This window comes from Pituophis catenifer, unplaced genomic scaffold (assembly GCF_029215685.1).
Source record: "Pituophis catenifer annectens isolate HBS135680 unplaced genomic scaffold, rPitCat1.0.hap2 SCAF_1, whole genome shotgun sequence".
In the NCBI taxonomy this organism is placed as follows: Eukaryota; Metazoa; Chordata; class Lepidosauria; order Squamata; family Colubridae; genus Pituophis; species Pituophis catenifer.
In genome coordinates, this window is record NW_027256881.1 from 198,452,111 (window position 1) to 198,467,235 (window position 15,125).

The 15,125-nt window shown below is 41.4% G+C and overlaps 1 protein-coding gene across 1 annotated transcript in view; it reads left to right on the forward strand.

Annotated features, from left to right (window-relative positions):
* The window catches only part of ABCB11 (ATP binding cassette subfamily B member 11), a 93,889-nt gene that overhangs the window by 52,088 nt on the left and 26,676 nt on the right, over nucleotides 1–15,125 (forward strand). The window contains exons 16-22 of the mRNA XM_070938321.1: nucleotides 3,873–4,043; nucleotides 6,898–7,099; nucleotides 9,268–9,331; nucleotides 10,730–10,865; nucleotides 11,962–12,129; nucleotides 14,166–14,270; nucleotides 14,413–14,574. Coding sequence (XP_070794422.1) covers nucleotides 3,873–4,043; nucleotides 6,898–7,099; nucleotides 9,268–9,331; nucleotides 10,730–10,865; nucleotides 11,962–12,129; nucleotides 14,166–14,270; nucleotides 14,413–14,574 — 1,008 coding nt within the window. The remainder of the gene's footprint in view (nucleotides 1–3,872; nucleotides 4,044–6,897; nucleotides 7,100–9,267; nucleotides 9,332–10,729; nucleotides 10,866–11,961; nucleotides 12,130–14,165; nucleotides 14,271–14,412; nucleotides 14,575–15,125) is intronic.

A 15,125-nucleotide genomic window follows, 5' to 3' on the forward strand; every position in this document is an offset into this window, starting at 1 on the left:
ATGTTGTCTCTAGTGTCAAAGCAACCACGATGCTCAATATTACTTCGGTTAAATGATTGCTTCTAAGAAATGACCAGCATCTCAAGACCTTCTTAAATCTTAAGAACTCTTACATACAATCTCATGTAAGTTCAAGTGAGAGGGGATAAGCTTTTAGCATCCATATCCATGATATTGCTAGATTTTTACTAAGGGTTTGAGGGTGGAAGCCGTATAATATCATGCTGAAATGATTGTTCAGCCCTGTATTACTTTAAGATAAAAACTTACCACTGTGGAAGACTTTTATCCTTTTCCTAGCTGTTGCTGAGAAACTTAAAAGTTGTTGCTAGGCAATTAAAAAGAGAAAATTAGGTAGGGTGGTGGATTACCATACAGGTAGCCCTCAATTTACAACCATTCATGTAGTGACCGTTCAGAGTAACAACAGCACTTAAAAAAGCTTGTGGTCAGTCCTTGCACTTACGACCATCACAGTGTGCTCATGGTCACATGATCAGAATTTAGGAGCTTGGCAAACAACCAGTGGTGGGCTGCCCCCGGTTTGGACCGGTTCGCAAGAACTGGTAGTAAAACTGGCAGGAGGCTCCGCCCACTGACCCGGACGTCATAATAGGAGATCTGCGCATGCAAGCGCAGGCACGATGCGAACCGGTAGTAAAGGGAAGTAGAACCCACCCCTGCAATCAACATGTATTTATGATGCTTGCAGCATTGACAGGGTCATGTGACTGCCATTTGGGACCTTCCTGGCAGGCTTCCAATAAGCAAAGTCAAGGGGGAGCCTGGATTTGCTTAATGACAACAGGATTCGCTGAACAACTGTGATTCACTTAATAACGGTAGCAGAAAAAGGTGGTAAAATTGGGTGTGGCTCACTTAACCACCGCCTTGCTTAGCAATGAAAATTCTGGTCGTAAGTCAAGAACTACCTGTACATGGCTAGTGGATGGCAGTACTCACTTTAATGATCTATCTAAGGATTATTTGTGTATCTAGTGGAACTTTTCAGATCATTTCTGTTTAATAACTTTACGTAGCATGCCATTCAGTGTGCTTCATCTTATCCCTTCTGGACCTGGGGTAAAGGATGGTAGAAAAGACATTGTTTCTGGTGAAGGGATAGAGGCAAATCAGTCTTCTTCCCCTGAGATTTTTTTTCCTTGAAAAGCTCTTAAAGGAGATTAAAAGGAGAAAAGATTAAGGAGGGGAAAAATTCTTTTAGAATCATAATCAAATATATGGATAGGCACATAAGGTTATGCTTTATCATGCATACATAACTACACATGAGTTAGAGTTAATGGTATCTTTTTCCATGGAAATGGAGGATATATCTCTTCAATTTATACATAGATATGCATAGATACTTGCATTTGCAATCATATATTTATTTTTTATTTATTTTTATTTATTTATTTATTTTTATATGCCGCCCTTTTTAGGAGACTCAGGGCGGCTTACAATGTGTTAAGCAATAGCCTTCATACTTTTGTATATTTTATACAAAGTCAGCTTATTGCCCCCACAAACCGGGTCCTCATTTTACCCACCTTAGAAAGGATGGAAGGCTGAGTCGACCTTGAGCCTGATGAGAATTGAACTCGCAGTAATTGCAGGCAGCTGGATGTTAAATGCTGCCTTAGTAGGAGGCATTAGCCTCCTACGCCACTCAGGCTCCTATATATTTAGTATTAGTATTTAGTATTTATTAAATTTTTATACCGCCCCCTCTCCCAAAGGACTCAGGGCGGTGAACAGCCAGAATTAAAAACACACAATACAAATATTAAAATACATTAAAACAAAATTAAATTATCTTTGGCTTCTCCAATTTAAAACCCCTTACCCATAAAATTCACCCAATTAAAATTTTTTAACCCAGCCCGGCTTGCTGAAATAAAAAAGTCTTCAGGGCCCGGCGGAAGGTCCGGAGGTCCGGGATTAGTCGTATCCCTGGGGGTAGCTCATTCCAGAGGGCGGGTGCCCCCACAGAGAAGGCTCTTCCCCGGGGGGCCACCAGCCGACACTGCCTGACTGACGGCACCCTGAGGAGACCCTCTCTGTGGGAGCGTGTTGGCCGGTGGGAGGTTATCAGAGGCAGAAGGTGGTCTCGTAAGTAACCGGGTCCTATACTGTAGGCATGCTTGAATGTGGGCAAATAAGCATGCTACTGAAAGCTAATTCCAGTAGTCAATAGTACCTTCAGATCTCGTACACAATACATATCATGTCAAAACACATTGTGATTGTTTTCAGGAATGATGACTTAGGAATTAGACTTGATCCAAAACAGCAGCTTATTTTAGGCCGACCTTTGATGCTTTCCATATAAACAGGTAGCGCTTGACTTGCAACCTTTCATTTACTGAAACAAGTGACTTAAAACTGTTTTTCACACTTCCAAGCAACCGCTGCAGCATCCCCGTAGTCGCCCGATCAAATTCAGATGCTGAATTTATGGCGGTTGTAGTGTCCTGGGGTCATGTGATCTCCTTTTGTGACCTCCTGACGAGCAAAGTCAATGGGGAAGCTGGATTGACTTTACAACCGTGCTACTAACTGCAGTTATTCACTTAACAACTGTGGCAAGAAAGATTGTGAAACGGGGTCAAACTCACTTAAGAACTGTCTTGCTTAGCAACATAAATCTTGAGCTCAATTGTGGTTGTAAGTCGAGGACCACCGGTATTGGACTTCCATTCCCATAACCCCTAGATCGTGAGCATAATAGTGAGGGATTAATAGAAGTTGAAGCCTAATCTAGCTAGAGAGTGGCAGCTGGGGAAGTCCTTTTCCTCTAGTATCCAAGAGTTGTACAATTGTGGCCCAACAACCTCTTTTTTTTCCTGCCTTGAACACATATATTGCTTTCATCTTGCCCCCAGACCTGGGGTGATCTTAGTCATCTATAGTGTACCATTTTTCCTCCATCCTGGCTCCATCCAAGAAGCCTCACAGGGGGTTATATCAATTAGGCTTCTAGAGCAGGCCTCCGACTGACCCTGGCTTGAAGCAGAGGCATGGTAAGGTAAAGGTAAGGTTCCCCTCGCACATACACATTAGTCATTCCCGACTCTAAGGGACGGTGCTCATCTCCGTTTCAAAGCCGAAGAGCCAGTGCTGTCCAAAGACGACTCCATGGTCCTGTAGGTGACATGACTAAATGCCAAAGGTGCACGGAACGCTGTTACCTTCCCACCAAAGGTGGTCCCTATTTTTCTATTTGTATTTTTTACGCACTTTCGAACTGCTAGGTTGGCAGCAGCTGGAACAAGTAACGGGAGCTCACCCCGTTAAGTGGCACTAGGGATTCGAACCACTGAACTGCCAACCTTTCGATTGACAAGCTCAGCGTCTTAGCCACATGGTAGAGATTAGTAAATCTTATGCCAGGATAATTTTCTTCCAGGTCAAAGATTTGAAGAACAGGACCAGCTCAAGCAGTGGGGAGACCCCTTAGGATCTCTGTTTTCCCATTCTGCAAGGGTTGTTACAGGATTGGCAGCCCCCTCTTGGCAGGCTTCCCTTGCTATGTTCCTCTTCTTGGGCAAAACTTGCTGCAACATCCTTGCTTCATGAATACATACAGCAAAGATAGGCTTCTTTTCCACCACATCTTTGGTCAGAAGGCCAAGGTCCCAATTATTCCAGGGCTGCTTCTCTGTCTTATCCCATTCAACATAATATTCATGATTGACCTAAGGCAGGGGTGGAGAACGATGGCCCTTTTATGACTTGTTGACTTCCAACTCCCAGAATTCTGGGAGTTGAAGTCCACAAGTCATAAAGGGGCCATCATTTCCCATCTCTGACCTAAGGAAACTGAGATGAAAGTGCTTTGTAACTTTTTGCTCTTTCCAATATTTCAGCAATTCGACACCCTTGTTGGAGAAGGTGGTGGCCAAATGAGCGGAGGCCAGAAGCAGCGAATTGCCATTGCTCGGGCTTTAGTTCGAAACCCCAAAATCCTGTTGCTGGACATGGCTACATCAGCACTGGACAATGAAAGCGAGGCTACTGTGCAAAAGACACTTTCCAAGGTTGGTGAACTTATTATTTCAGTTCAGTGGGGGTTAGGAATCCTTTGCTTTTCAGTTAGTTAAGTTTGTGATGGCAACTATTCTGTTTTATTCAATTTAGATAATGGTTTAGCATAATTGCTGAATTTGAGCCCTCTTTTAATTGTGGTGATGGTAAATCTTGAATGGAGAAGAGAGGCAGTTCTACAGTATTTCATCTAAAGACTTTTGGGAACAACGGCATAAAATGAAAATGGTAGATTTTCTTTTGATTTTGCCTCTTCTCCAATGCACACAAGCTGTTGATCTCTGCAATCTTCCTTTGAAATGAACATGACAGCTCTTGTGAACAGAAAGGCCTGTGGGCATGCTGGAACTCCATAAAGTTTTGTTTAAAAATAGTGACAGAGATGGATTTTAAAAAATTTAAACCTCAAAGCATTCACTGTCCATCAGATGGGCTTGGCAGTTTCCAGAGAACTCCGTTTCAGTAAGAATGGATCCGAAGTTTGAGAGATCCTGGCAAAAAGGCCAGACAAAGAATAATGGATGGAAACTGATCAAGGAGAGAATCAACCTAGAAATTTTCTGACAGTGAGAGCAATCAACCAATGGAACAGCTTGCCTTCAGAAGTTGTGGGAGCTTCATCACTGGAGGCTTTCAAGAAGAGATTGGACTTCATCTGTCAGAAATGGTGTAGGGTATCCTGCTTGGGTGGGGGGTTGGACTAGATGACCTACAAGGTCCTTTCCAACTCTGTTAAACTATCTATTATGTAGAGCTATGCAGATCAGTTCGCTTGATAGTTCTTTTTCACACTCTGGATTAGCTGGGCAAGTACTCTGGCCCACTAAGGTTATGCAATCAGATTTTTCTCTAAAACCTTCTTCTGTTTTCATCTACAGCTTTGCTTAAGATAAGAAAACTTTGTGCTGTTTCCTACCATGTACAGATTTGTTACAGATTTGCTGGAAAATCGAATGCCGCTCTCTTTGATCTCCTGAAGCTTCTGCAAGCATCATTTTCAAAAGAGAGTTGGCTGAGAGACAAAAGGAAGGTATCCTTATAGGGAAGGAAGTAGTCCTTTATTTCCTCTACAGCTTTTGTATTTAAGAGTTTTTATCATTTTGAAAAAGGATAGATGAGAGATGTTTGCCTCCTTTGTCTGCTATGGTTCAATCAAATTACTCTCTAAGTTAAATCTTGGAAATACTCTATTATTGTTGTTTAAAATACATTTAAAAAATTGATGTGCAAATGCTGAACACACAGAGTGTGTTTCACGCACACAACAAATCCCATTTTTCAAAAAACATTCTTAGCTTGAACTAGATGTGAGGCAGGGCTTCAAAAATGCAATCACCCAGAAACAGCTGCGTTATTAAGAAAGAAGGATGGAATACTCCATGTGGATTTAATTGGGGCTTCAATAACACTGCTTATTTTATTTTTTAAAATGTGATTTATTCATTCGCACCTATCCAGATGGATTTTTCTGTTAACGAATAGGAATGAGAGATTTTCTGACTTCATGGAAACTTAAATTCTGAAACAGATATAGGTATAAACAACAGGAAAATTAGGTTGAAATTAGCAAGGGGACACTATGTGATTGCTTTATCTTCTTACAAAGAAGATGTAGAGGAAGATTTGGCAATAACTGCTTCTGTAGCCTCCAACCTCCAAAGATCGTACTGTCAAAGTCATTTTTTTCCCCGCAGTGTCATCTTCCTTCCTAGGCTAAAATATGCACGGTGTCATTGCCATGCCTTCAACAGATCACAGAGCATTTAAATGATATGAAAAACTGTGCCTCAGTAACCAAGGAAGGTGTCCATCTTAGCACTGAGTATTACATGGTATCTGGGGGGATGAACATTCCTGTTCACACCTCCCTTGGAATTCTTGGGGATTTGAATACTAGCTATTGTATTTTATCTATTGTAGTATTTTATGACTGAACATGGGTGCCATATGGATCTGATGGCAAATGTCATCTGGTAGATAGCCATTGTATTCTGCACAAATTGAAGTTTTTGGATAGTACCGCATCTGGTATGCTGTGTAGCCCCCTCCCATTACCATCACCTCTATCTCTCATGAAACAGGAGCTGTGAATCCAGGAACATCCCCACATCCTGGAATTGCTCTTTCAGAGGAAATGCCTTCCCACCCCATCGCCAGAAAATGACTGTCATAGCCATGAAACAGCAAAACAATTTCCATTCAGAGAATAACGCAGTTCAAGCATTCAGGCCACGCAGGTTTATTAAGGATATTTTGCTTTTATTACCAGTTATTGAGTTACATGGTACATCATGTCAGGGTTCCGACGGATGCCCTAATTAAATCATGAGTCTTGAGCCAAGCTTCAAAAGAAATCCAGTCTTTTATTAGGAGCTACATGTCGGCATGTTCCCAAGTGAAGCCAGCTCTGACCCTATGTAATTTATGCTCCAATTATGACCCTGTTTCTCCCCTCCCCCCAGGGTATGTCATCAATCACATTTGCCAATGGAGCAATTTCGTGGGTTGTAGAGGTCACTCCCCTTCGGCTGCCGTAGGTAACCCTGGGATACAGCCTTGAGAGAGATAAGCATGGAATGTGCATCTGTCTTTGGCTGCTGTGCCATTTCACCAGTTTCCCATCACCCCTGGCCTATGGCAGCTCGAGAGCAGGCCAGGGATGCTTTACGAGTTGACACATCAGTCCCCATGTCACTTTAAGGAATCTTTAGACATTTATATAAAGCATCCATATTTGAGAGAGAGATCAGTCAATTAGAGTTCATTTCATCCTCTGGGATGATAGAAGTACATACTGAACTTTCATGAATGGTGGTGCCTCCAAAAATCTTTCTTTCATCTCCATAGGCTCGTTTTGGGCGCACCGCAATCTCCATAGCTCACCGTTTGTCCACAGTGAAATCTGCTGACATTATCGTTGGATTTGAGCATGGAAGAGCTGTGGAAAGAGGGAAACATGAAGAGCTGATAGAACGGAAAGGAGTGTATTTCACGCTGGTAACGTTGCAAAGCCAAGGCGACAAGGCACTCATGGAAAGCTCAATGCAAAGCAAGTACCCGATTCTGTATCTTTAATGTTCCTAACTCAAATAATTAACTTTCTGTTAATGAAGCTTAAGTTTTATTTTTTATTGGTTCCACAGAGAATTAGACTTTGCATATTTCATAACCAAGGAAGCTGTCCACTTTAGGATCAAACGATTTCGTCTTGTAGGGTATTAAACATAGCTCAGATATTATTTACTCTGATATTATCTCTCTCAAGGGACCTTAAAAACCTCCCATTTCTTTTAATTGAAGATGCCTAGGGCTGAACCTTCAGCTTTGTGCATGAAACACATGGCTCTACTACTAGGCAACAGGCCCTATAAAGAATTGATGCAGTGATTTGTGGAAACATACAGATACCTTCAGGCAGAATTTTCTGCATATGTCCAGTAACCAAATCCTAATGTTCTGAAAAGTGCTTCCCTTCCCAATAGCATTAGCATTTAGACTCATATATTGCTTAATAGTGTCTTACAGCCTTCTCTAAATGGTTTACAGAGTCAGCATATTGTCCCCAACAACCTCATTTTACCAACTTTGGAAGTATGGAAGGCTGAGTCAACCTTGAGCTGGTCAGGATCGAACTCCTGGCAGTGGGCTGAATTAGCCTGCAATATTCATTCTAACGACTGTGCCACCACAGCTGCCTTTATCCAATGATAACCCATCTCCAACTACTTATATTTATAGTGCAGGATCTGGTTGGTGCAGAGGCTCACGAGGCACACTTTCTGCTGCTAATAACTACCTGTTCATTAGCATCACTAGCAGCACCTCAGCACCATCTGTTCAAGGTTCCTCCACGTGTATTGAAATCTATTATCAAATATGTCACTGGAAAGGGGCTTTGTTTTAACAATATCAAAGAAAACACACACACACCTTGTGCTGGGCTGTTCCATTTTAGAATGAGGGAAGAAAATTTTTCGCCATAAAAAACATTTTTTGTTCCAAAGTAAGTGGCCTTAGTGACCCAACTCTCCTCTTGAAAGATCAAATAGACCCAATTTATTTATTTATTTATTTATTTATTGGTTCGATTTATATGCCGCTCTTCTCCGGAGACTCAGGGAGGCTTACAATGGGTTAAGCAATAGCCTTCATACTTTTGTATATACCTGCTTAGTAGAGCTTTCGCCCCCCCCCCCAAGCAGTGTTCTTTTTTATACAAAGTCAGCTTATTGCCCCCACAATCCGGGTCCTCATTTTACCTACCTCGAAAGGATGGAAGGCTGAGTCAACCTTGAGCCTGGTGAGATTTGAACTTGCAGTAATTGCAGGCAGCTGGTGCTACTTTAACAGCACTTAGTCAGCTGCGCCACCAAGGCTCTTATGGCTACTTGCAACATGAAATGATGCAACCATGAACAGCATCTTTCTGCACCTTTGCTCCTGATGAGGAGCTAGATGACCGGCTCTGGGGTTTCACACAATTGTAAGTGCAAGGGACAATTGGTCTCCTTAACACTCCTGTGCAAAGTTCAGTGTTTCTGTAGGATATGAAAATTCCCATATGGAAAAGAGATGATTGCTTGTTTGCCAAATGAGCAGAGCTTAAGAAGGTGCTTTATCAACTATTTAAATGATCAGAGTAGAATGGCAAGGCTTGAGATTGAAGTATTAAGTACTGTACAGAAATGTTCAGTCTTATAGTCTACGGAGATTCTCAGTCATCCAGGTCATGGTTGTCCCATAGATGCTTTTTCAGGAGGCAACTGGACTTCCTTCCTTCCTTCCTTCCTTCCTTCCTTCCTTCCTTCCTTCCTTCCTTCCTTCCTTCCTTCCTTCCTTCCTTCCTTCCTTCCTTCCTTTCTTTCTTTCTTTCTTTCTTTCTTTCTTTCTTTCTTTCTTTCTTTCTTTCTTTCTACATTTCTCTTTTCATCCAAGAAGCTTCTTCAGCTCTGACTGGAAGGTGGGGAATGGAATATGAATCCTTCCATTCCCCACCATCTAGTCAAAGCTGAAGAAGCTTCTTGGATGAGAAGCGAAATGTCTTCAAAAGAAAAAGCAAGAAAGTCCGGTTGCCTCCTGAAAAAGCACCTTTGGGACATTCAGTCTTATAACAGATTTGCTTGATGTTCATGCTACTTGACCATATTTTTTTTCTCTTTCTCTTGGATTCTCTTACCTTTGATTGTTGCCGTGAATCTTCTATTATTGTATTTACAGTATCTGAGCCAAAACCTGAAAAAATGCAGCCTTTCAGCAGGGGAAGCTATCAAGCAAGCTTACGGTAAGCCTGTTTGATCCAAAATAATCTTAGAATTTAAAGAAGAACATATGGCAAAACATTTGATAACATCTACCTGTGTGAAAGTTTGAAATTTAAGATTATTAAGAAAAGGAAGTCGATCCACACCCATAGCTATAAATAGTGTAGTGTTGAAATTTTCTTTGTTCTTTACAAGTACAGAATCAGAAGCTTCTGGTTCTGAATAAAGATAATATTGGTAATAATGGGGAAAAAAATCCTTCCATTTTATGATATTGTTGAAGGGGATATCAGGTGAGGAGTTTAGTCTTATTTTGCAGAAAATATTATCCTAAGAAAGCGTCTGGTTTTCCCCTACCCACATCCTGCATTTCCTTTGAATTCTTCTTGGACCATGGGAAAGGAAAAGGAAAATAAAAAGAAAAGAGAAAGCAATTGGAAAGATACTAGATCTAGGACAATATAAGGATGAAATATGACATTATATGACCTGTGTACTGGCATTGCCTTGAAAGCAAAAATATTGTAGATCAGAAATTCTTTTAGACTTTCAAATTCCAAATTTGAGTTCCAAATAATTCAAATTATATGACTTTTAGCCAGCTTAATTTTAAAGATTTTTTTTTCTTTTTTAATTTTAATTTTTATAAAAAAAGCTGCAGATGTGTGAGAGACGTGGGCATGGAACCAAAAGATTTATTTATGCCAGCTATCATGAATTGAGACCATAAATATTAAGGCTGGATGCACTATGTATAATTAATACTGAAAGGAGGAGGGGCTTTGGATCTTTTGTAGATGCAGTAGCTCTCTTTTTTTTTAAAGGAAAGGTCCTTTACTTTATCCAGGTTTCTGCGCAAAGCTGGAGAAAAAAAGCGACTGCTGCTGTACCAAATGGATTCCTCAGGAGTATTGATCTTTTTTTCTGGCCTTGAGGAATTTTTGTCACTTAGTTGGGTGAAAATGAGATTCTCTGGGTCTCTGGATAGCAATAGCAATAGCACTTAGACATATATACCGCTTCACAGTGCTTTACAGTCCTCTCTAAGCAGTTTACAGAGTCAGTTTTTTGTCCCCAACAATCTGGGTCCTTAGTTTACCGACCTTGGAAGGATGGAAGGCTGAGTCAGCTTGAGCCTGGTGAGAATCAAACTGCCAAACTGCTGGCAGATGGCAATCAGCAGAAGTAGCCTGCAGTACTGCACTCTAACCACTGCACCACCACGGCTCTTAAACTGATGACTTAAACTGAACCATGAATCTCAAATATCGGATGCAATAAGAATAACAGTGGCATCAGAACAAAGCTCATGGTGGCATTTTATATTATATTATATTATAAAATTAAATAATAAATGCATTATTTCCTGAACTCCTGAGACAGGCAAGAGTGTGATTGGACTTTTCTCTGTTTCTCAGAGCATCTCTTCGACAGCGTTCCAGATCTCAGTTGTCAAACATAGTCCCTGACCATCCAGCGTCAATTGTAGGATCCTATACAGAGCGCAACTGTAGCATATCTCACTATGAAGAAGATGGAAGACCATTTATGAAGGTCAGTCAGAGTCACTGCAAGACCAAGAGAAGCTTCTGTTTTGTGTTCCTTTGTCTCTTCCCATCTCATGACACCGGACCTGTCTTTGGTGATACTTTTGTTGGGATCAAATGATTGCAAGCCATTCTCCTGGAGGCCTCCAATGAAGAGACTTTGGAAAATGTAATTGGTTCAAATGTAGCAATGACAAGATTATTTGAGCATTACAGGTTGGGATAAAATATTACACTGGTACTGTAAGTGCTGCAATGACTATTAATTTGACTGTAAAGGGGCCATGATGATATTAAAGGTCTACACAAAGTAGGTCCACATCATCATCATCATCATCTTCTTCTTTTAATAATCCCATAATCCTTTGTGGGGTGGAGTCTGGGCAACTGAATGGATCTGAGTGTTTACTGGCCGGATGCCCTTCCTGTCGCCAATGCGGAGTTACATTCAGCAGATATATTCTCATTGTGCCCAGAGAGAGAAATATACGCCTTTACCTAGGATCAAACTCACAACTTTCTGATTGTGAGGTGAGAGCTCCACCTCTAGGCCACCTCACCACTCGATGTAGGTCCACATCAGTTTAGGAAACAGCTTGCTCACAGCCTAAAATCTGACGGAGAGGCCCTTTCCCGTATCCCAGGTGAGTCAGAAACTAGATGGGGAAGGACAAAGAAAAGGCTTTCTTGGTGACTGCACTTAAATGGGAGTTTAAACTCCTGCTGAAATCTGTGTTGATAACCTCACCTTTGTTAGGAATACTGCGAGGTGATTCCCTCAAAATCTAAAGATTTATAAGGAGGCAGAGATGTCTGCTGGTCTGGAGGCTTTCATAAAAACGATGAAAGTAGCATTGTGCTGCTGTATCACATCCTCACCCTTTTATATATGTGCGTGGGAGATCACCCCGCATGCAGAAAAGAGGCAAAGACTTTGCATCATAATGTTGCAAGCTGCTTTCCTTATTTCCCCATCTCCTTTTGATTTCGTCCTGAGGAAAAATGGCAGTCAGGGGGCGGGGAGGTGATGGAGAGCCATTTGCTGTTGTCCTCTGGTAGCAACAGTCTTGAATGCTAATGTTTCCCTCTTTCCTTTTCAAAAGGAACGGATTCATGAAAAGGATGAGGAAGAAGTCGCACCTGCTAACGTGACCAGGATTTTGAAGTACAACGCTCCTGAATGGCCCTATATGGTGCTTGGATCCCTTGGGGCAGGAGTCAATGGGGCAGTCAACCCTCTCTATGCCTTGCTCTTCAGTCAAATTCTTGGAGTAGGTCCAATGACCAGTGTTCTTTTGCCTTGTAATAAATGATATTGAGCATCCTATGTTGTCCCTCCCTCCCTCCCTCCCTCCCTCTCTCTTGATTTCATTACTGGATGAATTCACATATCACTGTAAGATATAAAGCAGTTTCTTTGGTTCCTCCTGTAGTTTGTAAACTGTGGCCTACTGCTTAGGGTGAAGCTGGAATCTTGCCTAACATGTAGCTTATCTAAAAAGCCACTGTTTAAAAAATGTACTTTGATGCAATAGGGAAATCTAACCATTGTGCCTACGTATAAACAAAGACATGTTCTGAAGACAAGTTTAAGACTGGTTCTCCAAGCAGGCTCTGTTATCCTGCCAGCAGTATTCTAGGGAAAGAAGGAAAGGAAGATGGGACTGTTTCATTAATGAGCTCCAGATCAAAATGAGTCTCTGGAATGTAGCTGGCAATTCAACATTCTGTGGAAAAGCCGATTGCATATTGTTTATCTGAAGGCTGGTTTTCCTGTCAGTTTTGCTTTTAGTACATGAGGAAACAATCCTACCTCTGATCTCAACACAATTCAGCACCTTTTTTCATCTTTCTGCACAAAGATGTTAGAGATGCTAGTTTGGGGAAGAGGCAAGACACCCATGTGGCAAGACTTGTATGATTAGAGTTCCTAGCTTTCTTTTTTCCTTTAAAGCTTTTGAAAGGGGGAGATTAGACATGAATTTTTATTTTGGTTTGGTTTGGTTTGGTTTATTATTTTATTTTATTTTATTTTATTTTATTTTATTTTATTTTATTTTATTTTATTTTATTTTATTTTATTATTTTATTTTATTTTATTTTATTTATTTTATTATTGTTCCCCAGTGAGTAAATAGGCAAGTGGGGAGTAAATGGGAAATTAGGAACCCCTGTGGTGCAGTGGTTAGAATGCAGCATTGCAGACTGACTCTGCCCACAGCCTGGAGTTCGATTCTGACTGGGTTTAAGGTTGACTCAGTCTTCAATCCTTCCAAGGTCGGTAAAATGACGACCCAGACTGTTGTGGGGCAATATGCTGACTGTAAACTGCTCAGATAATGCTGTAAAACACAATAGAATGTAATAAGTCTATTACTTTTGCTAAATGTCTCCACTTAATTTGATTAGGACTCAGGGACAATTTTATTTATTCGGTTGCCAAAGAAAAGAAGGGGGAAAAATTGACCTCATCCTGCTGGGTTTTCCTCTGAAGAATCATTAATAGGTGTTAGACTTTTAAAGGACTTGTGACTTTCTGATTCTCTCTTCTTTTTATTGCTACTGCTCTCTCTTACTCCACTTCAGAGATGCATGACTTTATCTGATCCAGCATTACTTTCTTTCCACTTATTAATAATACCTGCCTTCTCAACAGATCTACATTTCTTCTGGTGTATTTCATAAGGGGTGGGGAGGGCGCACTGTTAGGTTTCCTGGAACCACAGCATTCGTTCAACAAATTTTCACTTTTAAAAATGGATATATCTAGAATGGGATAATATGCTGTAAGAAAGATGCCCTCAAACTGGGAAGGGGTCAAAGAGGGGCAAACAAGATAGTTACTAGCATGGAAGGAGCTGTGGTTAGGATGCTGTGTTGGAGGTTAGCAAGCCCATGTTCGAGACCCAGCTGCTGCCCATGGGGTGGGGTGAGCTCCCATCCTTTGTTCCAGCTCCTGCTGGGGACAGCAGGAACCCCCAACTGGGTGTCTCTTGGCAATGGTGAGGTCCCCGGCTAATCTTTTCAACCCAGAAACACCTCGAGTGTGAAGTGAGTAACATGGAAAACATTAATACTCAAATTCTGCTGTCTGATATTCATATTTTACACCCTATGATGTGGCCAGCCCTGTTGATGAACCACGTCAAATGCCATGCTGAAATGAACATGGATTAGACTACACAAGTATGCGTTTTTCTACATTGCTGTAGCCTTTGGCCTAAATACTGAAAAAAACCCTAATAAATGTGTGCTTTCAACTGCCGTGTGCAAAAACTTATATTTAATCTCCTTTTCTTTCCTCAAGACCTTTTCGGTGCCTGATGAAGAAGAGCAAAGAGCTCAGATCAATGGTGTCTGCTTGCTCTTTGTGGTTGTTGGAATCGTATCGTTCTTCACTCAGTTCTTACAGGTGATGAGAACCGAATAGGATTCTCAGCATGAGGGTGCCGTTCCCTTGATACTCTCTCCCTGCTTCCCCCCTCCCTCGTTTTCTTCTTTTTTGTACATGTGGACGGACACTTGGATTTACACTTGTTAAAAATCCTTTGCAGGGTTATACGTTTGCAAAGGCCGGAGAATTGCTTACACGACGCTTAAGGAAAATTGGCTTCCAGGCGATGTTAGGCCAAGAAATTGGCTGGTTTGATGACCATAGAAACAGCCCAGGGGCCTTGACTACGAGACTAGCAACTGATGCCTCTCAAGTTCAAGGGGTAAGAGATTTGATTTAATAGCCGTTTCACAAAAACATCCAATATGATTTGCTTCAGAATGAAGCAAAATAATAATTGCTGCTGGCAAGTGTGTGTTTCAGTAACCTGATAAAGGAAGAGTATACAATTTGAGTCCCTGCGGGGGCTGCCAACACAATCTCCAGTGTAGTTGCGAGATTCCCAGTGATTTGTAATTATTGATGTGATAAAACAAGAAGCTTCCAAGGCATTATTAATACACAGTATGCAGATCTAAGGCCAGAGGTGGGATTCAGCCAGTTCGCACCTATTCGGGAGAACCGGTTGTTAACTTTCTAAGCAGTTTGTTGGAAGAAATCTTATTTTGTTTTTTTCCACTTTACAGGGCTAATCCTGTAAGGAAGGCAGGAAGGAAACATTCTGGTGTTGTTTCTAGCCTAATCTTTATTGCCCTGCTTACAGAAACTGCCTCTCTGGTTAACCCTTATTACATTGTAACAGCTAAGGCGAAGCACCCATCGACATGAGTGACGTTGAGTTGGCCACGCCCACATGGTCACATGACCACCGAG